Source organism: Centroberyx gerrardi, chromosome 10 (assembly GCF_048128805.1).
Source record: "Centroberyx gerrardi isolate f3 chromosome 10, fCenGer3.hap1.cur.20231027, whole genome shotgun sequence".
NCBI lineage: Eukaryota > Metazoa > Chordata > Actinopteri > Beryciformes > Berycidae > Centroberyx > Centroberyx gerrardi.
In genome coordinates, this window is record NC_136006.1 from 8,277,929 (window position 1) to 8,301,142 (window position 23,214).

At 40.9% G+C, this 23,214-nt stretch overlaps 1 protein-coding gene across 3 annotated transcripts in view; it reads right to left on the minus strand.

Moving 5' to 3' along the window:
• The window catches only part of col6a3 (collagen, type VI, alpha 3), a 115,947-nt gene extending 104,414 nt beyond the window's left edge, over nt 1-11,533 (minus strand). For all 3 annotated transcript variants that reach the window (XM_071918296.2, XM_071918295.2, XM_071918294.2), the window contains exons 1-2: nt 11,280-11,533; nt 2,344-2,450 (exon numbers count right to left, since the gene is read on the minus strand). In XM_071918296.2, the coding sequence (XP_071774397.1) occupies nt 2,344-2,428 (85 nt within the window). In that variant the 5' untranslated portion in view covers nt 2,429-2,450; nt 11,280-11,533. The remainder of the gene's footprint in view (nt 1-2,343; nt 2,451-11,279) is intronic.
• Nucleotides 11,534-23,214: the final 11,681 nt, after the last annotated feature.

Sequence of the window (23,214 nt, forward strand, 5' to 3'; positions counted from 1 at the left end):
GCTCATTCCACTGATTAACTATAACATCTTGCACTAATACTTAACATCTAGATGTGGAAAGATTCTTAAAACACTTGTGCTCCAGGTCAAGGATGGATCCAGGCAGGTTCATCACTGTTTCAAATGTAGAATATTGCACATATTTTACAGTTATAGACACAGTGACTGATAAAGACAAACATACAAACACAAGACACACAAGCAGTGGTGGGTGGTTAGCCATTGTTAAAAGCTCACTGACTTATTTTGAGACATTCTGTTTTGAAGGATAAGCCATCATTGCTACCATGTTCTTAGAAATGTTGTAAATCTGTGTTGTTGATATATCGATATTCTGTGTTTTGTGTGTTTGTGTGCGTATGTAGGTGTCTGTGTGTGTGTATCTGTGTGTGTGTGTGTAATATAGGGTAAGACAGACAAAACTATTTACATCATGTGATATGCCATAAAAAAAAAGTGGTGGCTTGAGTTATATATGGGATTATTACTGTATGCCAAAACAGTACTCAAGTAATTATTGTATTCAAAAGCATTTGGGACATTTGTCCCGATCACCTAGATAGCTTGTTCTTAATCCATGCTCAAGCATCTTTTTATCTGATCTGGCTTTACACAGCCATACTGTTGCAGCCATCATTACAAACCAAACACCCTCATCTACGATGCAGTAGGAGTAGTCAATCACATGCAAATCGTCTTGTGATTTTACAAGTGTTATGGGGATATTAAATGTGGTAAGAAAAAACAGGGGATGTTAATGTTGCTGGTGGATGGTGAAAGGTTATTGTGGTTAAAATATCCTGTTAATACTGGATTCCAGTCATGGCCACATACACAGCAGCTTCTTCCTGGGCAGGTGGGCTCATTAGTATGGTAGTGGCACTGGCCCCCTTTTACCTGTCCCTCCTCCAGCCACAGGGGCCTCCACTGCTACAGGGGCAGCCCCTGCCTGGGTCCCTCCTCCAGCCACAGGGGCCTCCACTGCTACAGGGGCAGCCCCTGCCTGGGTCCCTCCTCCAGCCACAGGGGCCTTCACTACTACAGGGGCAGCCCCTGCCTGGGTCCCTCCTCCAGCCACAGGGGCCTTCACTACTACAGGGGTAGCCCTTGCCTGGGTCACTGCGGTGCAAACCCCCACCGCTAAACCTTGGATTATGTCCCGCAAGGCCCGGAAAGAGTCTACACTGAACACATGAGCGTGATGGGGCTGACTAGCCATCTTCCTGAGCTCCGAGTCCACTGCGTTCTTAATGCCCACCGCAAACACTTCCGCGCCAGCCAGTCGCAGCATCTGAGCTGGCTTAGCCACGTCATCCTGGGAGCGCCCGTCTGTTAACACCACCACCACCTGGGCCACCCCTTGATGAGCGCGACTGCCAGAAGCCCTGGTCATGTGGTAACGAAACAAGTGGTCCAGGCCCCGGCCTGTCTGGGTGGCCCCGCGAAGGTACTTCATAGTCTTGATGTGTGTCAGGACTCTCTGTGTTGTCGGGTAGGCGTTGAGGTGGAACTCGGTGTAGGGTGTGCTAGTGTATTGCACAAGGGAAAACTTAAACCTGTCCCCTCTGCCACGGTGCAGTTCTTTAATCACGCTAGAAAGAAATCGTCTGACTTTCTCAAAGTTTGTTGCTCCAATGCTCCCGGACGAATCCACTAGAAAGTATATATCAGCGGCCAGCCCATGTGCACAATCTTCAAAAGAGAAAACTCGGTGTTTTGAGAACAGAAGTGAAGTCCAGTGGTATGAATGAAGCCATAACATTGTTTTGGTGCCAAATACTAACAATGCTGCAAAATCCAACTATAATCTGGAGATAATTATGTCTGACATTATCAGTCTGCTTTGTTTGTCAAAAATAAAGCCAAAGATTCAAAACATCCCACTGGACTTGGTACTCTTATGCCTCCTAACACCTCTAGTTCATATTTCATGAACTAAACTCTTTGAAGTCATTTTTTGTCCTATACAGAGATGCACACCTTGAAATCATAAGTAAAATATGTTGAATCATGAAAAAAAAAAAAAAAACAGAAATGCCAGCTTAGCAACAATGCTCATCAAAGGTAGAAATTCATTACATTTCCATTAATCTTTTTTTGATTGTAAGAATATCATAAGTACTTGGTCAGATCCCACTGATCTTTGCAATAGGGCACCGATGTAGATTATAGACTTTAAGGTAGCAATAAGATCAACAAATCTTAACTGCCAGCTAATCCCAGTGAGCATTGCTGCAAACTGAAAAAAAAAACAAAAAAAACTTTACTTTCAGACAGGTAAGACTGTCATCTGATAAAAGTGCACACTGCTGTCTGCAGCTGAGATTAACAAATTTAACTTACCATCCTGAGCATCAAGTTTATGGAACAGTCCTGCAAACAGGACGCCCAGAAGAGCGCACAGCGGTAACAACCGATGCCTCCTCATCTTCTACCGCCAAAAAGGACACCTGTGAAACCAGAACACAAAATATTGTGTCACTGTGTCTTTATGACTTTCATGAATAGGGTTAACTCAATATTTCATGCAGGTGAAATAAAAGTTGCATGTAATCACTTAGAGGGACATCAGACACACATACTGTAGATGCACACAATCGCATATAAATCCTTCCCAGATAAAAAGTGGCCTACTGTGATGAGCCATTAACATAAAACTGAACCAACAGTAAAATTAGTAAAATGAGAAAAAGGTGCAGCAATGTGAAATCTATTCTGTTTTTGGCCTTTCTTTTTGAAATGTCTTTGTTGTAACCAGCAAATTACATGTTACAGTATGGCTCCAAATGTGTGTATATACACATCTCACATAAGCTTGCTCCAGAATATCCAAACTACTTTTGACCATCTCATTCTCCCATATAGCTTCCATTCCTGGGGTGTTTTGGCAAAATAGATTGTCTTGTAGGTCTATCACATTTTAAATATTTCTGTATTCACTCCCTATGTTTTGTTTCATTGCTTCTTTGTCTACCACACACATAACATTGTGTAAGCTTGCTCCATGGGCCAAGAGTGTGTTTAGAGTTATATTTAATCTTCAACACAACACAGTAGAGAAAAAAACATGCCTCCTGCTAGCTTCTATTGCAGTGTTTGCAAGAATATGCAATATCCTGCTACCGCAAATGTCACTGCATGCTAGCCAAGCCTGTGCAGCTGTGTAACACTGGGATGAGCACATGCCTTTCTCCGTTAATCACATTAACACCAAGCACTGGCAAGCATGTACCTCCAGTCCAGGCTTCAAAACAACAGCGACAGCATTTAGCATGGTATCTGTCACAAGTGGCTGCCATGTCTTTTTTGTTTTGTTTCTTCTGCCTTTATTTATCCAGGGAATGTCTTTTCAGCACCGCCCTGCTTCACATTCATACCATTACACACTTTCACACAAAGGAGCTACTTATTAAAATCACACACTTCTACAGTTTGCCACTCATCAGCTCCACTGAAGCAAATGCAGGTTAAGTGCCTTGATCAGGGTCACGTTGTCAGTAGCTGTTGAGGGAGGGGCGAGGATTACTCATTCACTTTCCCTGGCCAGATTTTTCCAGCCGGTCCAGGGATTCGAACCAGCAGCCTTCTGGTCACAAACCTTCCTAACCTTTAGGTTTTGTGCATGCAGCATGCATGACTATCTATCTGTGTAAGTGTAGGAGCTACAGCATGTGTGGGTGATATTGGTAGCAGACCTGAGGCATGGAGTGGTAATGATCAGAACCACCTGTTAAAACAACCAGCCAATCCGCATTAGTAATTAACTCTGCTTGGCAACGAACAAATTTTCCAACTTAGAGAATAATGTGTATTTAAGAGGGGTGCTGGACTGGAAAGTCCAGTTTCACAGCAGGGGGATATGTTTTTTATTTAGTCAGTTTTTCCCCTATTGTGATGTTAACTAATGTCCAAGGAAATGAAAGAAAGGTCACACATGGCTCACCACTGACTATAAATATTGCTCAAGTGTGCGTTTGTGTGCGTTTGTGTGTGTGTATATATATAACATTGACTGTGAAATTTTATCACACACAAAATTATTTCAAATTATTACACTTCAAGCATTTTTGGGGAAAATATCACCTTGGATAATGTAACTGCTATTAGTTATGGAATTTATGGGATCTCTGCAAGCAAGTGCTGTTTACAAACACAGCTGGTAATCATCCCATCTAAGACTTATGCTATCTTTAAACTAGAAGGGCACTCGGAGAGCGCAGACCTCCGCCAAGGTTCATGCTATTATTGCTTGTTCGTGAGTCGGATCCGCTCCAAAATTTAATGGGTTCTTCCTTGGCCCATGCTACACCCTTCCACGAAGTTTCATGAAAATCGGGCCAGTAGTTTTTCCGTAATCCTGCTAACAGACAAACAAACAGACAAACAAACAAATGGCACCGAAAACATAACCTCCTTGGCGGAGGTAATAACATCCAAACCATTTGCAAAATGGGTGTAAACGCTCTCTCTCTCTCTCTCTCTCTCTCTCTCTCTCTCTCACACACACACACACACACACACACATCCAGTGTTACTAACTCATTAAATTGCAGACCACCCTGAGGGGATCACACCTGCTACTGTTGCAGACACATTAGTGTCCAGAAAGACACCATGTTAATAGGTGTAGCCCAAGAGCAGCACAGCCAATAACACCAGAGAGATACCTTAAACTGTGGAACTGTGGACTGAAAAAATAAATCCCACCCAAATTAACCTAAATTTACAACTGGGATCTGTATACCTGCAATTAGAGAGGATTTTCACATATAAGCAAATACACGCCATCACCCAGCAAAAAACAGGGGGCCTGAAAAGTAAAATTGCCTGGGCTGGCATACATGGCCCATGACCAGGGAGGTTTTCACCATTAAGCTAATGATGGGGAGTGAAATTAGCCAATGCTTTATGGTAGAGTCCCAGAGGAGCCTTTTTAACAGCTGCAGTGACCTCACACAGGCAGGCACACTGCCGAGGCTCCGCATAAAGGGCCGCTCTGATGTGTGCTGTAAGAAAAGTGTTAATATCTCATGTGGATAATTTGGGATTTATGTCTATTTTGATGGGAAGTAAAGAGGAAAAGTTACTCTAGAATATGAATTTTGCATTTCCTCATGCCAGAAAATACATGCAGGAGCTCTTAGTGAAAGGTGTGTTTTCCTCATCCATAATCTATTTGTGAAGATGGATGAGTGTAGTGTGACTATTGGAGCACTACAGAGTAACTAGAGAAACTTACTAATGAATGCCCTCTAGTGGAAAACAGAGATACAACACTGCATAATAGGAAATGATGTCCAGAATTTTGTAGCACATTAAGCCTATCCATCGTCCAACTGTCTCACATCATGTGCTTACTTGATGGAATACAAATAAGAGATAATTTTTGAAAAATTAGTGCTTCCTGTGTTTTTCCTGTATTTTCTTCTTTAAAAACCTTCTTAGTTTTACCCTAAGGGTTACTTTTAATGGGGTTGGATTTGAGCCCCACACTGCACCAGTGACATCATGCTTAGTAATATAAATATAACTCAATTGATTTTGGCATAAGAGTGTTCAGTATTCAAGCGGTTTTTGCAACGGCTAATTTAGCATATCACTGCAGCTGTTTACACAGAAAGTTACACAGAAGGAAATTCTGACACGGAATACATGAGGTAAAACTCAGACCAAATTACATGAGGACAAGGGACCTACAAATATCTTACACACATGTGCACATGTTGCATTAGTCTTAGATTTAACAGAAAAAGGCTAAATAGATCATGAATGATGTGTTACTTATTTATTTTGTACCATGCCTGGTTCTAAATTTTGGCCAACTACACATGCCAATGCCTTCATAATACCAGTATTATTGGCTCTTAGTAGTTGTGGAAAAATTCAGTGTCTACAGTAGGCTCTGGATGCAGTTTCTCTCAGATCTTACCAAATGCGCACTTCAATCCTGTTTAAATGAAATGAAAGTTGGCCCAGGGGTGAAAGAGACCCTTTCACAAGGACAGGAAAAGCGTGGGTCAGCTATGCTTGAATCAAAGCCATCCACAATACAAGGCAATAATGAAGTATAAACACGTGGCTGTCGTATTAAATGCAACAGTGCGAGCGTTGAGCTAGCTGGAGTCAGCTTGTGTATACTTTGCTTAGCCCACTGTTTATCCAGACCTCACTTTGCAGATGAGAATGCATCTCAGAACATCTAAAGTGGTGGAAAGATCTGTAACAGTGTATTTGTCCTCACTTTTTAGACAGGTCCATCAGTCATGTGAGTGTCAAAGCACATACACCAAACAAACCTTTAGGAATGTTGGGCGTACAGTTAAAGATTAGTGCAGGCTACTGAACTCCAGACATGAGAAGGCTGGTGCACTGTACTGTCACACAAAGTATCAGTGCCAGTAATTCTCCGAGTCTGCAGTATACACATTCTGTGAACACTACAGTACCTAGAGCTTCCAAAAGATCATGATTGCAAATTTAAATTTTCTGTTTTCCCAATTTCTCAATATAGCCTATGCAGTTTATAAAAGTGCTTGCAGAATCCACTGGAAAATACATTTCAGTCAGGTAAAGACAGGTCAGAAAAGCCTGTCCCCCAGTGCTGCCAGTGTCCGGATATAGGGCCTTAATCACTGGGGGTTCCTCTATTTCTAGGGAAAAATGAGAAAACCTAAGCTTCCCTTGGATACTGCAATGGATGTTTGTGTTCCCCGCTCATGTGCACATGTCATTTAGGGTCACTCAGAAGCCACTTCTCTGCAGAGTTTGTCAGGCTGAGCCAACATGTCAACACTATGGCTTCCCTTCACCGCCACAGAGGAAAACATAGTAGCACACTGGAGTCCTGTTCTCCGTCTGATAGAAGCAGCCAAGACAATGGCAGCATGAGATAAATTTAGAGTAGAAAAGAAACGTGTTGTATCCAAATTCATTCACTAACCCAAAATTTGTGTCACAAAACATGGCATGTACAACATACTGGAAGAGGAATGGAACTTGCAAACTCTGGAAAAAAGGAGAATGTCGTACACAGAGGCTTATGATACAAATAGAAAATTGTAATGCATTAGAAAAAAAGGAGAAAAAGGTAGCTACAGCAAAAAAAAAAAAAAACAGGCATTTCAATGTAATGTCTCATGAGATTTCAGACACACACAGTTGAGAAAAATGAAAGGAAAAAAAATGTAATACTCAGCCATTCATGACATTGGCACAAGTCAAGTGCTCAAGTCGACATGAATGACAAAATAGACTTTGATTTATGGATCATGTACCTGGACAAACCTGCACAAATCTGTGAGGCATATTACTCAACACTGGATTTGATTATTAAACCTGTTCACTATAAACTTCTACTTCTACTATAAACTTCAAACCCTTGCAGCGTCTGAGAGTAATTATTAGGTCTCAATTCCCCAAACTCCTGCACCATGTGCCTCTAGACTTCCAAGGGAACTCAAACTTGTCAAAAAAAATAACACCAGCATTCATTTTTCATTTACACATGGGCCATCCGGGTACTTGCAGGGTGCAGCTAACTCTTTAGCCATGTTACCAGTCATGTTCTGAGCCTGTTAGCATTACCAAGTTATTTATGCTGCCCTTTTTAAAGTCTGTTTACAGCAGAGGCAGCTAAATATGTGCAAGTCAAAATGACTAACATCATGCTAGTCTAATAAAATAAAAGAATGTTTACATGAGGATCTACGACCAGAAGACGAGGGTGCACCCTGTTAGCGTGGGTGGGTTTTTTCTGCTTAGCTCCACTTGTGTGTGCCTATGATATGTTGAGTCATCACTCGTGCTATATATGGGTAATCCTGTCACCTCCATAAAGCGATAGGCTTCAAAGAGAGCCTTTATGAGCTTTGCGAAGCCTCAGCGTTCAACAGTGTAGTAGAAAGGAGCATGTTCTGGCCAGAGCTGGTGATTTACAGTGGACAGAGCCAGTTTGCATCTACAGAACAAAAAGCTGAGATGTGCCCATGAACACTCTATAGCACCATTTGCAGCTGGACCTCACACACTCATCATTTAAAGCCAAGACCACACACACACACACACACACACACACACACACAGTCACACACTCACACACAAGCTCACACTTTGCCTCGAGATTTCATCAGCCCCAGTCTCTGTAACCAGTGATTAGGCTATATTAATTGCACTCGACACGCGCTAACTGTGGGTGAAAAAAGACAGAAAGACTACAGAACCCAAGCACCTTGTACAGTACAACTCCACATATCAAGCTGTCATCAGCACACAGGTCACACACTCAGTCCCTCGTGGTAAGCAATAAATGTATAGCGGCCACAGATACTAAGCAGACCTCCCATTGTGGAAGAGACTTGCCTAGTAGAGGAAAATTGCTCCATTGCCCAGTTTACATCATGTAACTGGAATTTGTCTAATACTCGACCTAGATAACAACATATATGACCCGCACCCCCCCCCCCTCCCCCCACCGCACCCCAACCTCCCATCCCCACACACATATGTATCTAACAAGCAACCTCTGTGTGCAAACCACATGCCATGCCATGGGCTTAATAGGTCATATTTTCACATTAGCTCTACATGAACAGTTCCCTAAACACTCTATTACCGGACTGACAACCTGGTTCATGTCTGCACCTCAGTGATTTACACCCTTACAAACAGATCCACTCTGAAGACCTGTTTTCTTCTATACACCCTACATAGTTTGTCTTTAGAAATTGTTTACAAAGAGGGAGTTAAGAGATGTGCGAAGTGAGTGAGGTCACATGGAAAGAGACAAATAGTCTAGTGTAGACACAGCTCCACACTGCCACTCACTGGCATAATGTGAGGAAATATGACTCATAGTATGTGATTTTGAGAGCACACATGCTAGTGTACCCCCACAATGTTTTAAGTTTGCGTTTTTAAGGTTAGCCTCCGCATGTAAGAATCAATCACGAGGCTGTGCAGGCCCGCACGCCCGACCCCTCCGATCGGCAGGACATGACATGTGCGGCGCAGATGAGAGGAGGATCAATGATGAAGTTAAAAGAGGACAGGGAGGCAGGGCAGAGCGGCCAATTCCACACAGCTGGTCTACATTAGCCCGTCTGACACCTAGCAGATGTGTGTTCAGGCATCATGGTCAATCTAAGGCTTCAGGCGAGCTGAATTCGAACATTAAACTTGACACTCATGCAGTTTTGGTTAAGATGTGAAAGAAACACTTACATGGCGAAATAGCAAGGAACTGAATATTCATTGTTAACAGCTGAGTGAGATCAGTTTGTAGTGTAAGCTATTTCTGGTCAATACTAAGGCCTACTTTACTCATAATAAACCTTTTGACCAATCTGAGGTCCCGTGCCCTTACTTTAATTTCTTTAATTTCAACTTCCAAAAAGGATGAACCATATATTCCTCAAAGATGACCTCAGAACTGCCAGGCTTTTGAGCTAATCAACTACAAGCTTGGTGCTTCCATTCTTAAACTGAACAATGCATAAGGGCTTAAAAGATAATTCCTGATTTTTTTTCCCCTTTCCAATTATAGATGGTTCTTTCTTTAAAGAGAGAGAGTTGGAGGAATAGTTCTCTGAGACACCAGGCCTTTCTGAAAATGATTCCAACCTCCCAGACATCTGCGCTGCATCATGGAAAAAAGAGAGAATGCTGGAGAGAGTGGAGGAGCCATAAAACATACTCATGCTGATTTATATATATAAAAAAAAAAAACCTTTGCTAAGAATTCTCCTGCCGCTGCTCTGCCAATAACAGTCTAGATAAGAGTTTCCAAGGGGAGCTGTGGTATTGTAGTATTGCTGGTTATAAATTCTGTGATAATACTCATAACACACAAAAACAAATCTGGAGTGCATACAAAGTGTCTTCTTGCTTTTGAACAATGAACAATTTCCTTCCTCTCAGCATCATAGCAAGGGTTACATGCACCTATAAAAACTATGTGGGAGTAGTAGCTCAGAACAATAATTTATGACCATTTCCAGTGTATTTTCATTTTATACTGACTTGGAAGAGTAAAATAGCTTCATTTTCTGATCATATCCCACTGCACACAATAAAACACTGCAATGAAGGCAGAGTTGAATTCCTCTGTCTCCACTTGGACGCCTATAGGAGAGGTTGAAGATTAATGGCTCACACCTGGTTTCCCCCCCCCCCCTCCTACTCTTTTGTCCAAGGGACCAAACTCCTTCTGGTTCTCCTGGTCCATCTGGCCAGTAGTGTGGAAAACACTTTCTTCACACTTTCCACTCTCGCATTCGCTTCAGAGAGGGTGTGGTTTTGAGCTACTGCTGCCCATTCAACCGCTGTTCTTTAGAGCTCAGCCTCACTTGCGGGTGCGGATTTTGGATTTTGGAATTTGGATGCTACTGTGCCATTAACAATAGATTCACTATTTAGGATTGGCTGGCTGACGCTGTAATGTCTATTTTAGATGTTTCAGAGCAATAAGAATGATATACACAGTACACAAAAACTAGCAATTGAAAGATGATCTGATGACGCTTTATAACATTGTTGATAGTCAGTGGGCTTTAATATGAGAGTTAAACCAGTTAACCAGTTAATATAACGCTATGCTTTAATTATAAAGGAACTGTGCAAGTAGACTGCACAGTCAAGTAGACTGCAAAATTTTGATGAGGACTGTATCATTTTGTAGAGAGAAACTCCTTACAGGTTCACAGCTCTTTGATCTGACATCTCAGCTTAAACTCTGGGTTCTCAGGGAATTTCCAAATTTATCTCAAGATGATTATTTGATACAGGCAGTAAATACAAAGTTGCAGAGACCAAACATCTCGAAACAGAAAAGAGCAACATTTTAAGACCCAGTGAAGAGAAACACAGAGCACACACACACACGCCCCTCTCCATTCGCTTACATTGCTCCCCATAACATTGCGGAGGTCTCCTCCTTCACCCTAACTGCGGCTCACCTCTAGCCCTTCCACTCCTCTCACCACCAGAGTATAGGTTTCACTGATAAGTTAAACGCATGCTGTCTGATATTTATGAGCTGTAACTCAAAAAGTCTCTGCAGCCCTATGATTAGGGCACCCCATCATATGCTCACATGCTGAGACTAGAAATCTTATACTGTGTTCATTCTCATACACATGGGTTCAATCAAGGTCAATCTTGAAGGGAGTAAAAAGTGAGAAATTAAATCAAAACAAGCATGCACATTTATAAAAAGCCAAGCAGCAACCTCTCTCTCCAACATTCACCACTTTTGAGAGCAATAAAGCTGTTTTGCCACTTACCCTGAGCTGAAGTAGCTGTATTCCACTGTATTTGTTTTTTTTAAAAAAAAGGAACACTTATGCAAAATGAATACACGTTGGCCCTTTGGTCATTATCCTCCTGGGTAACTCCCCTGGCTGGCTTGTCCAGCTCCTCCCGAAGGAAGGCGGATGAGCAAGGCAGTGATGGGGTAACTGATAAGAGATGTGCAGAGAGAGGAGTCCTGAGTGAAGGGGGAAATGGCTGAGACAGAAAGAGATAGTCACCCTCCCGGTCTCTCACCAGAGGAACTGTGGTTCTGAGTTCAAGACTGGGATGGGACAAACTCCCAAAGTCCTGGAGTTCTGCCACCTTTCTTTTCCTCCTCCCACATTTTCTAAAGGAGAAAGAAAAAAAGAAAAAGCAGAGGGAGAGAAGAGTGAGAGGGGGGGGGGAAGAAAAGAAGTCCTAAACGAGAACCAGACTCATGGCCCTGTTTGGTCTGGACGTGAGCAGTGGGGAGGATGATGTCACAAACCTGGAGCGGGAGTTTCTCCTTCCCTTCCCCTACCTTTTGTCATTTCTCCCTCTATCTCTGTAGGGCCCTTGTTGGATAATGTGGCATTTTGGATATCTGGATATTCATTTTCTTTTTTTTTCTATTTTTTAAGGAGAAAACTTTGCTTGGAGTAGCATAACTGAGTTCCACTTTTCCGCTCCTTTGGTATTGCTTAAAAGGTCACCATCAAGTAAAAATCATCGAAAGTGGTTTCAGTAACTAGCATATACTGGTAATCGACTCATCCCTGGCAAATTCCTCCTGTAGATATCAATTAATGACTGATGGCATACTATGTCATGTTACATCCCACTGTCTGCACAGCTGATGAATATGATATATTTGTCTATCGGCCATCTTGGGTTGGAATCTCTCCAAATGAAGCAAATACACTTGCAGATGTCCCACTAAGGAATGTGCAAGACAGTGTTTTGGCTTGGCAGTAATTGCAAATGTGATACGTCTTCTAGAGAAAAGCAACAACATGCTGCCATAAACCTAATTAACACAGCCTCAGCATATCATGCTGCATAACTCCTTTCATAATAGCTTAGTTTTCACTGTCGCATTTTCAAGTGTTTTGCAACTCATTTTAAAGTAAGGGTTAGGAAAATGTCTCACTTTTTCAAACAAGTTTCAATATTTTACAGTGCTACTTACTAGTGCAAAAATGGTTATGAAAACTATCTGTTCCACAACTATACAATAAAATTAGCTTTTGAGCTGCATTACAAATGCAGCCTATAACAATACCATTTATGAGTTCAGTTTTATTGCAAACCAGAGGCTCTGTTTAGATGTCGCTGATGCAAAAAAATCCCACAGTACTCCCTAAGCTTGTAAAGGTTCATGAGAGACTGCGACAATTCATACAGTTTACTACAAGATACACTTAATGTAGGCAACACTGTACTGTTGAACTTTAAAAATGTCAAAGTACAGGTCAGAGAGAGGAAGGATTGCTGCATCTCTGCATTTTTCTGTCAGTGAGCTAAGGCAGACCTTCTCCCACTGGTCACTACGCTGTGAAATTAACCTCGGTCCCTCACATCCGTTTGAATAAAAGTTGGAAAGCCGTGCTCTACCAGCAGTTGAGTACTGGGCAAGCGTAACCTCTTTTAGAGAGAAAACTCCCCTCTGAAAAGTCTGTACAATTAGATCAAATTTCTTAAAACATCTAAAGCAAAAGTCCCTCCAAAATGCTCCAGCTGGAAGTATTTATAACAGGGTTTTTGCATCCATGTTCTGTTGTCTGTTTGTAGGTCATTACTCGCACCACCATTTCCTGCAATGCGTTATACTGTTATGGTGGTGCTAGGCAACCACTGCCTGGAAATGTTGTCATATCCCATTGAGTTACAAGCTGTTTTATGTTCTGACACAACATGAATGTCTGATGAGCAGCTAGGTTGGCCCAAAACATTAAACAATGAAAATGCTACTATGAAAAATGCCACCCATCCGAAAGACTGTGCCCACTTAGTGGAAGGTGATGAAATTGCTCTCAGGCTGGACCAAGAATTAGCAAATTTCTTCTTTTGCTGTAACATTTAACGATCAGTTCTTATGTCGCAGATTTGTGATGTTTTAATCTAATTTGCCAAGGCAAGAGGTCAAAGCAAAAAGCGGAAAGAAAAAATCCAACGCCAAATGTCCCTTCGTCATTTAGGAAACATGTCTTACATATATTCCCATGTGAGCAGGCGCTAACCTAACCCAGACCTTTCACAATCAAAACCTTTTGCAGTTCCAGTGTGACAAGGGCTAATAATGATATTGTCTGCGCTGTTAATGTCACGCTCACAGCTTTTAACAATTGGTGTCAATGCATAGCAGAGCTGACGTCTGTGGTAAAGGGATTCTTTGATGCATGCCACCTAGGTGACCTCATTTGGGGCGGATGAAAGTACAGATGGTTTCCTGTGATGCTTTTCAAAGCTGGCCTGATTCTTGTTTCCTGCATTAATGACTGCCAGCTTTCATATGAAACACTGGCAGGTATGTGACATAGGAAAGATGAGACTCCGGGCTCTCAACTATTTTTCAACGGCAAACATAGCGTATCCAAAAAACAACGAGAACAGGAGGCCATTTTCTTCAGCATCCAGATGATGTTCTGGGTGTGGCTCAAATGGCACTAGGCTCCTGCAGAATGTGGAAATTATGAAAAGCGTAGGAAATGTGTCCTTAATCCCAGTAAAACCACGAATACACACTTGGTGTTTATTTTTTCGTCAAATAAAAGCATAAGACTGCCGTGCTCATAACTGCAGTATTCAAACTGGTTTCTGGAGGTTGCTTTCCTTGCCTCTCCTCCATGAAGACATTACCACTAGGAACAAACTGTTCAGTGGCCAGTTTGAGGAAAATGTATGTGTTGATTCCACCAACACACTTATTTCCATTGGAGCATAAACAAATAAATGGGTGGAGATGGATTGGCCTTAGTTCACTCCTACCAGGCTGCACGTCTGCTGGGGAAAGTATTAATTCTCATAGTAACAGTAGATGGTCAACAAAAAGAGGTGCGAATAGGGGAAAATAACATATTAAGGTGTCAGTCACCTACTCATGAGTGCTTAAGACACCATACATATACAGTAAAAGGTTCTCATTTCATATAGTATAGCATAGATATAGAACACATGGATAAACTATAATTTAAATAATGGTTAATGTATGATGGGCCCATATACAGATGATCTACATCCTTCCTACTCTTGTTCCTTGGGGGTGGGTGGTTACATTTCCGCCCCTATATTATCAGCTGTTCACATTGAGTTGTCTTAAATTGCAAACAGATGTAAACTGTAAACTTCCTTGTTCAGCTGTTGTGCAAGCTTTTCACATCAGCTTTAATAGCCGCAATCACAAAACATAGGTCTTTTGCATTCTGTTCCAGCAATGCCACAGTTCCTTAAAAAAAAAAAAAAAAAGCAAACTTGCCATACTCGGACAAGGAGGGTAGTAAACGTTTGGCAGAGGTAAAAGCATCACATCACAGAATGCAGATGAGGTCACTGTCACAAGACATCATGTCCTGCAGTGAGGTTTCTGCAGGTTTCAGAAAGCTTAAGACTTTTTGAGACCTTTTAAATGCTATCTGGAAAATAATTTTAGACCAATTTAAAAACCAAAATAAAGAAATTCTGAACATTCTGAAACTATAAAATCTATATAAAACTATAAAAACTATGAAGTCCAATTGTGTGTAGAGCAGTAAAGCAGATACGATGCACACTACTAACCCTGATGCATACTACTAACACTGTTAATATTAATCTAAGATTGCACATGCAGCACAAAGAAACCTGTTAATTACTTTTTGATAAATAAGATTAAGACATTTAATACTTTTAAAGGCCTTACATTTAGATCATTTATTTTAAGGCTTTTTCATACTTTCAGACTGTGATGTAAGGTTCACCTGACACAGCATGACCACATCACAGAGGATTTACAGTCAACATGCATTGGAAAAGGGAGCCAAGTCTGCACATTGACCTCCAGCAGGGTTGAATTAGCAGAGTAAGGAAGGAGAGGTCAGATGTCAAATATTCAGTTTTATCCTGGGCGAAGTTCAAACAAGTGAAAACTACACCACCCTTTAGGGCTCTCCAGAGACTTTCAGTCTAAGCTGGAGTATAGAGTGATGGGGTCTGATAAAATAGACTCTGAGTTGGATCATATAAGCATAACTTCCTCTAAACAAACTGCTCATAATGTAAATTCAGACTTGCAATCTTCCAACAAATTGCTCAGAACAGTGACGACAAGTAATCTCATGAACATCTGTTCCCACTTGCTTTTTTGTTACTTTCATTGTCTTTATGTTTCTCAGTTGCTGCTGCAGAATTGATCAAATATACAAACAATTTACAGATATGAGAAATCCATACAGATCAAAACCATGAATCTTAATTTGCCATTTAGAAATGATGGATGCATGCCAGAGACAAGCAATATGTTTAGTTTGCCTTTTCACTCCTCTACCTTGTTAAAACCACTTTTCTAACATGCAGTTTGTTATTTATGTCCAAGAGGCAGACCAGTTTCTTTCATTCATTTTCTTTACCTGCTTATCCCCTTTTCAGGAGTCACCGGGAGCTGGAGCCTATCCCAGCATGCAATGGGTGGAATGGGTGGCAGGCAGGGAAACACCCTGGACAGGCTGCCAGTCCATCACAGGGCAAACACAAATAGGCAGACAAACACTCAGTATAACTGAGAGGCACATGTGCTGTATTTTCCACTTTCTACTAATGAAATGGCCTTGACTCAGATGAGGCTAGAGTCCCAGCCCATGATTCACTGAAAGTATGAGACTCCTATGAAACAAGCATTTTTTTTTTATTTTGCACAAGGATCTATAGTCACTTCAAACCACTGTGCACACAGTAGATCTAACGTGTGACACATTACCACTGCTGCAATGAACTGTAAAGTGCTTATGACAGGTATATGGCAATGATTAATAAAGACTGTGAAAGTGCACAAAATGTCATGTGATTTTCAATCTCATTGAGGAAACTTGATGTAAGATCCTCAATAGCATCCGCATGTCAAATATTCTTTCACAATGTGCACACTGTAAGCAAGCAGGGGGGGGGGGGGGGGGGGGGGGGAGTTGGAGGGCTGCTTTTTGTTTGCTTGCAGCAGGTGGCCATATCCAAAAACCAAGCTACTGTTCATTTCCTGAACTGGGATATAGCTGTCACATCTGGACACACAGGCTAAGGCATCAGCCTGAATATGGAACTCATATCAAGGCAATTCCTTTGAGCCCTCAGTTGAATAAGTCACTAGATTAGGGGCTTCATATGTTGGAAGTAAAACTTCAGAGTAGTCGCTCAAAGTGTACTTGAAAGGATGCAGTGGACCAATTGTGAAAAGCCCATCATGAGTGCCAAAATAGTGCTTAGGAAGCTCAGCTCTTGACTCGTTGGAATGGGAGGGGCTGAAGGGCAGAGTGAGCATGGTTGAAGCAAAAATCCCACCGAAACGAATGAATGCATCTTATTCCTACAAACTTGGACACATTAAAGGTCTCTCCCAAGGCTAGAAAAAAAGAGAGCCAAGAGTCTAACCTATGATGTCTCTAAGTGAAAAATGCGTACCAAAGTGCACTTAATTCAAGTATATGTAGCACTTTTGCACGTATTCTGATTCATATATTCCTAATTTATTAATTTCTATAAATATATTATAATATATTTTATGTTTCTTCTACTGAATCTATGGAGCCCCTTTTTTATACTTAGTATATTTAAGATGTACTTAACATACTTAAAGAAAAAATTCACCCTTAAACACTTCAAACAATAGACGACGTGATGTCACCTCAAGATATTCCCAGCACAGCTACAATGGAGTTTTATAACAAAAGATTTTCAGCTATCTAAAAAATCAATGGTAAACATCCGGTTTTGATGTCAGCAAAGGCTTGTTTCTAGACTCACGACTAAAAAACGAATAAGTTAATTGCACACAAATATCATTATAGTAAAAACGATCATATCACCATACCTGCCACTATACTGGGATTGTGCCTTTTTTTGAAAAGGCTGGTATGCTGGGGAAGGAGTAGGGAACTCTGCAGGGGAAAATGCACTGTTCAGTTCCTTCTCACTGACCGCAGTGGACACACACCCATCTCACCTGTGGAAGGAAAGGAAAAATAAAGTCTGTGACGTTCTGATATTTTGTGCCCTAACACCATCAATAAAATCCTGAGTTCGGACTTCAAGGCTTCATTTGAGAGGCTTGAATGAATGCACTTTTGTGCCTTTGTGTGTGTTTCTGCCTTCAGGGTTGTGCTCTGCGGGTTCTGCACTGTGAGTATTCAGTGATGGAGCAGGAAAGCCTAGGAATGAATGACAGATCCTGTCCATGACTGCCAGGACAATTCGGTGACAGCATTGAAAGCCTTTAGACAGGCTATTGTTGATGAACAGGCCATAAGACAACGCAAAACCATAGTGTTTGAGTTTAGAAAAAGAAAAAACTGACTAAAAAACAATAAATTCATTTAAAAGTGCTGTCCAAGTGGTGCAAAGGATATTTAAATCGAACACATACAGACTTACATTGTTACCACGCACAATTGAACCACCAACAGTTGTTACTGTTGGACTGATGGATGGGGGAGAATGAAGACAGAAAAAGAGAAAAAGAGGAACAAGAACGACTGAGATCCAGTATTACTAGATTCAGTTAGTCATTGGCATCTAATGGTTATAGACCCTGTTCATAAGAAATATAGATAAGCAGTAGTAGTGAATGAATGTAATGCAATATACTGTGTATATATCATTAAGCCAATACAACCAGTAACATCAAACACTACCTCAGCCCCCCTCTGTTAACTTGATGAGCATTCATACTGCATAGAGTTGTAAAGGAGCTGTTGAAAGCCTCGTTTTGCATCTCTACCATCTTCACTTTTGCTTGCCGCCTTGATCGTGTCTAAGAGAACAGTAAATAAACAAAAGACAGATTGTGAACACACAGGGGTCACAGGTGGCTATAGTCTGAGATGTAGACTGCCCTATACTCTGTGTGAACTACACGTTGCTACAGGTTTTATTTGAATCCTCTGGAATGCACTTGATTGCCACCTGCAAGTGACCATATAGAGCTGGCTGGTCATGTGGTATTCCTGATGTCACCATGGTTCTGGAAGACTTTTGGCCATTTATTTATAGTACCCAGATCATGTGTTATATCTCTATGACCCAGATTTCAAAAATGGTGGGTTCCATATGGTTCCACTCATTCAAACGATGTGAGGATTTACGATGCAAGCTTACTGAATAACTAAATAGGATTTGCAGATTCCCCAAGAGTGAATGCTTTAAAGAAGTGGATCAGACTCATACGGTAAGATTAAACTTCTTTCAAACAGCCATGCAGGGTATTAGGATACTAGGGGCTGCTGTTCTGATCGTGTGAATAGAGCTCAACAGTGACCGCCCACTTTTGAACGGCTCCGGTTCCAGGAAGTGAATTTCCCATTCAGTCCTTCATTGACGTTTCAGAAAATCAAATTCCTCCCATTATGTCCCGCCTGTCTTTCCTGTTTCACTCGGGAATACGTCACGATACGGAAGTTAGATACTCTCGAAATGCCGTTTCATCTCAACTTTAAGTGTAGGCTAAACACATTTTAAGCTAACACAAATTAACATTTAACACAGCTGTTAGTTTTACAACTCACTTAATTTTCCTAAGCTAACCTAGTTGATGTTAGCGAGCTTAGCTAATTACTTCAGTCAGAAAACAAGGAAAACCTTTGAAGAAATTTGCTAGCATAACAAACCTTCCAGAAAACAGAAGTCACAGTCCAAATGTCAGGCAGGCATAGCACAGACTGATCCCTTATTTTTAGTTGAGTGATTTTCACAACTATTGAGAAAAAGTCTGTGTGTAGAGCGAAACTCTGTCGTTAGAAAGTTTCTTGTGTAGGCAAGCATTTTGCAGTCAACTAATCCAAAGTATGGCACCCATAGTGTGCCAACATGAACATCTCAAATAAGATAATGCAGCATCAAAAATAGATATTTAAATCAATTTATGTGTGGAAAAATTAATCAATTAGATACAAATACATTTATTATTATTATTTTGCTCACAATTCACAGCTTTAATCCAGGTATTGTTTTACTTATTTTAATTCATAATTCATAACATTTTCTTCTTTTAATCCTTTGCATTGAAATTGTTTAATTATTTATGTATCTGTTCAGGCTATTTTATTCAATCATGGCACATGTATTCATTCATCTAGGCTATTTTACTGTTTTCTGGTTCGCCAATTCAATTTTCCTTTCCATCTATTTCCTATTTTATTTCTCCAAACCTTATAATGAGAAGGACATGGCTAAAATGCTAGGTGGGTCTGACCATGGGCTCTGCATGTCATTGTCTAATCATTGTAGTTGTTGAGGGTTCGACTACAGTCTGTAGCTGTGAAGGACATTGCACAAGGAAAAGGACAAATTTTCACCAAACTGCCTTAACTTCTAGGTATCAGATAAACGTGCTTTGTAGAATTCTGCCTGATTCAAAACGCTGACATCTGTGTTCCCTGTGCCAGGATTTTCTCACTGGGAAGTTTTCCACAAAAATGTATTCATGCAGGGTGCGGTATCGGGATGATAGCTATTGATTTGGACGTAGCCTATGAGTCTTTTGGATCTACGTTAGGGCCTGGCCATTTCTCAGTCATTGTTGAGGAACAAGCAGTCATACTGTCACTCACGCTGGAAGCATATGCAGAGATTGTGCCCAAGTTACACTCTCTAGAGGATGAAATAGAGGAACGACATATTTTTCTTTGCCAGGAGATTTGCCAGTTGGTCAGCGGCCTCTTGCAGTGTGTCCAATAAGGATCTTGCTGCCACCATGTTGAAATCATCTGGTCACTCACTCAAGCACAAAAACTGTCCTCTGCACTGCACAACACTAGACACACCCAAGTAACCCAAATCTGCCTAGACCGTTTTGTGATCGATACTCGATTGCTTTACTCTGCTCTTTGATTGACTCAGCTCATTATCATATTACAGCAAAAAAGTACTAGATAGGAGAATTGGAAAATAGGAAAATAGATAAATGAATATATATGTGCCAAAATTGAATAAAATGGTCTATAAGCCATCAAATAAATTCATAAATATTTCAATGCAAAGAATCTAGGCTAAATAAAGAAAATCTTAAAAGTGGTGAAATAAAATTAAACAATAAATTGAATTACAGCTATGATTTGTGAGATAAATAATTCATAAAAAAATACGAAATAATTATTTAAGTACACAGAATATATGCTGTATTATCCTGTTTTAGATGCTGGCACACAATGGAAGCCATACAAATACAGTAAGCGAATGTAATGATTAAGCCCAAGCTTCTGATATATTTACAGTTACAGTTTCCAGTTTGTTAAACATCTGTTTTAATCTCTAGATCTGTCTTCCTCAGTAATAGCCTTTCCATTACTGGGAGCTGCTGTCTCCATTAGGCAGTGGATACAAAATTGGACTTACATCATAACTCTGCTGACAGGTATCATCATGAACCAGCTGCATCTGGAAATCTGGAATATACGTGTGTGTGTGTGTGTGTGTGTGTGTGTGTGTGTGTGTGTGTGTTTGTGTAGTTGTGAGACAGTAAACATCTCACAGATGACCTAAGGAGAGAAGGCAGTGGACGGGGAAAAAGCAGGAACTCCCTAAGTGGGAAACAAGCTAATCTGAACTGGCATAATTAGCTCTTTCTTGCCAACTTCCTTCTCGCTATCAGCTGTATCTTTCTCTCTTCTTGCAATTTATTTTGCTGTTCTATGTGTATGTATGTGCATGTGGGTATGTGTGTGTGTACTTGCTTTGCTATCCTCATGAGAACTAGTTTGAGTGTTCTTCAGACTCCCAACATTTTTGTGAAGTGAGGTCATTTTGTCCGGCCTCAATTGTTGGTTTGGGTTTAGGATTAAAGTGACCTAAACCTAACCTTAGTTAGGTTTAGGTTAGGGTAAAGGTAAAGGTTAGGTATGATAGTGTTAGGGGTTAAGGAATGAGTGTTCAGTGAAGTTCCTTACAAGTACAGTAATAAAATGTGTGTGTTTATGCATACTTGAGACTGTCTGTGTTTGTGTATGTGTGCCTTGTGTTTGTGTTTGCGTGTGCGTGTGTGTGTGTGTGTGTATGTGTGTGTGTGTGTGTCAAGCGTTGCTAAGGGACAAGCCCAGAAATGAAGCCAAAAACTATTTATACAGGTCATTTCCTCTGCAGAGATGAACCCAGCCCCTTACGTCTGCCAAAAGGCTTGACATGCTGCTGTAGATGTACTCATCACATTGTACATCTGTTTAGTCTCATATCCTCCAAAAGCTGCAATTTATCCAGTTTATCCATGTTACTTAAGATCAGCAGTGGTGATCTGGAACAGGCTAAGAAGTTAGTGGCTGGCCAACTGTATCCGCTTTGTCATCCCCTGCTTCAAAGCTCAGCATTTCAAAATCTGAGAACGAGACAGACACACTTTGAAACTTCTCTATGATCATTACTTAAGTAGGAGGTAGGTATGGCACAGTCTTTTAATTAGCTATTTCTGCACTGTGGGAGGGCCCCACCTACCTCCGTTGTTGGTCTATGATGTCTTCTATTTACACATCTTGTTTTGTTTGTGAATTAAACAATGGCAACCATAATGGGAAAAACATGGGTGTTTATGCCTGTTGAATGCCCTTTATTTTGTTAAGTAACTCTCAAATGAAAGGCGAAATTTAAAAGAAACAAATGTTAGCGTTCCATTATCTGGACGGACCTGCTAATGATTTATGAACTAGATACATCACTGTTTCAATTTCTATTCTATTCTATTCTATTCCATTCTATTCTATTCTATTCTATTTTTGATGGCACCATCTATGGGGTCCATAAGCAAGTTAGGAATTTTGAAAGACAAAAGCTAAATGGGAAGCAGACATCCCTGACAGCTGGCCAAGAGAAAAAAACGCAAAAGAAAAAAATGTTTTGGGCCCACAAGGAGGTATAAAATGGAAATGTGTTGCACACATGAGGAGCACAGCTGCAAGCCATCTCTCAGTGATCCCATTTCCTTTGATTCCCCTCACTCTTATAGGGATTAAACAGTGATAGCCTGGAAGGACACCAGGCCCTCCAGATGATCCACAATGGTGGACACTGGAGTGACGTGGCCTTTCAGTCTCATACCTGGATCTTCATCTGGCATGGTGCATTTGCGCAGATACTGCAAAAGCTAAGTAAACGTTGTGAGAAAAAAGTTAAGAGAGAAAATACAAGGCCCAAGGGCGTCCTGTCAAACCTTCTCTTAACACAAAGTTTTCTCTGATGCCTTCATACAATTTTATAATTTGTTCCAAGCTGTAATTTATAAGTTTTCTTTAGATTATAAAAATTACAAACGGAACCAATAAAACAAGCAAATTTGATCCCTCACATTAACCCTACAAAGACTATGGTCAGCCTTCATATGGAAACATCAAAGCATTTCTAGAAGAAAAAAAAATCCTTTCTTCAGTCTCCGGCTCTCTGATAGCCAACCCAAACAATGTTATATCATCATCCCAAACTCAGATATCATCACTGGACTCTTGGTGAAAGCTCTGAGCTACACAGTTTCATTAGCTTCAAAGCAAGAGTGGCCGCAATCTATTTTGATGAGCGGTCACGTCACAAGGTCATGACTGCAACAGCCCAGCAGAGTGGCCTGGAAGTTAAAGAGGTTCTTCTATGGTTAGAAGTTAACAGGTTTAATCCTGGATCCAGCTAGCATCCATCTGTCCTTGAACAAAACACTGATCTGCTTCAGGAGCGTCACTCTTGGCTGCCCTTCACTCTGAGCCCTCAGGTGATGTGTGTTATGTATTTACATGC